Source organism: Eimeria mitis, genomic scaffold (genome assembly GCF_000499745.2).
Source record: "Eimeria mitis Houghton genomic scaffold, Emh_scaff758, whole genome shotgun sequence".
NCBI lineage: Eukaryota > Apicomplexa > Conoidasida > Eucoccidiorida > Eimeriidae > Eimeria > Eimeria mitis.
The window spans coordinates 337-599 of record NW_013575553.1 but is presented as its reverse complement, the minus strand read 5'-3'; the positions used below and the strand labels follow the sequence as shown (position 1 = coordinate 599).

Below are 263 nucleotides of genomic sequence, written 5' to 3'. Positions count from 1 at the left end.
GAATAGCTACAGGCATGTGAGGCAGCGAAAGAGGGGCAGCAAAAAGCTTCTGCTGCTGCTGCTGCTGCTGTTGCTGCTGCTGCTGCTGCTGCATCATTCCTCTGGAGGGGAGGGGCCCCTGGGGGCCCCGCTGGCCCTCCCCATGACTTGGGTACATTTTGGGTGTATCTGCTGCAGCAGCAAATGCTGAGAAAGCAACAGGTATAGCAGCTGCAGCAAGAAGCGCAGCAGCAGCAGCAACTGCAGCAGCAACTGCAGCAGCA

The 263-nt window shown here is 58.6% G+C and overlaps 1 protein-coding gene across 1 annotated transcript in view; it reads right to left on the bottom strand.

Annotated features, from left to right (window-relative positions):
• EMH_0021490 (tubulin-tyrosine ligase family protein, putative) overlaps positions 1 to 157 on the bottom strand; it is a gene marked incomplete at both ends in the record, with an annotated part of 1,722 nt that extends 1,565 nt beyond the window's left edge. Inside the window, one exon of the mRNA XM_013501784.1 lies at positions 3 to 157. Coding sequence (XP_013357238.1) covers positions 3 to 157 — 155 coding nt within the window. The remainder of the gene's footprint in view (positions 1 to 2) is intronic.
• Between the last annotated feature and the right edge of the window lie 106 nt (positions 158 to 263).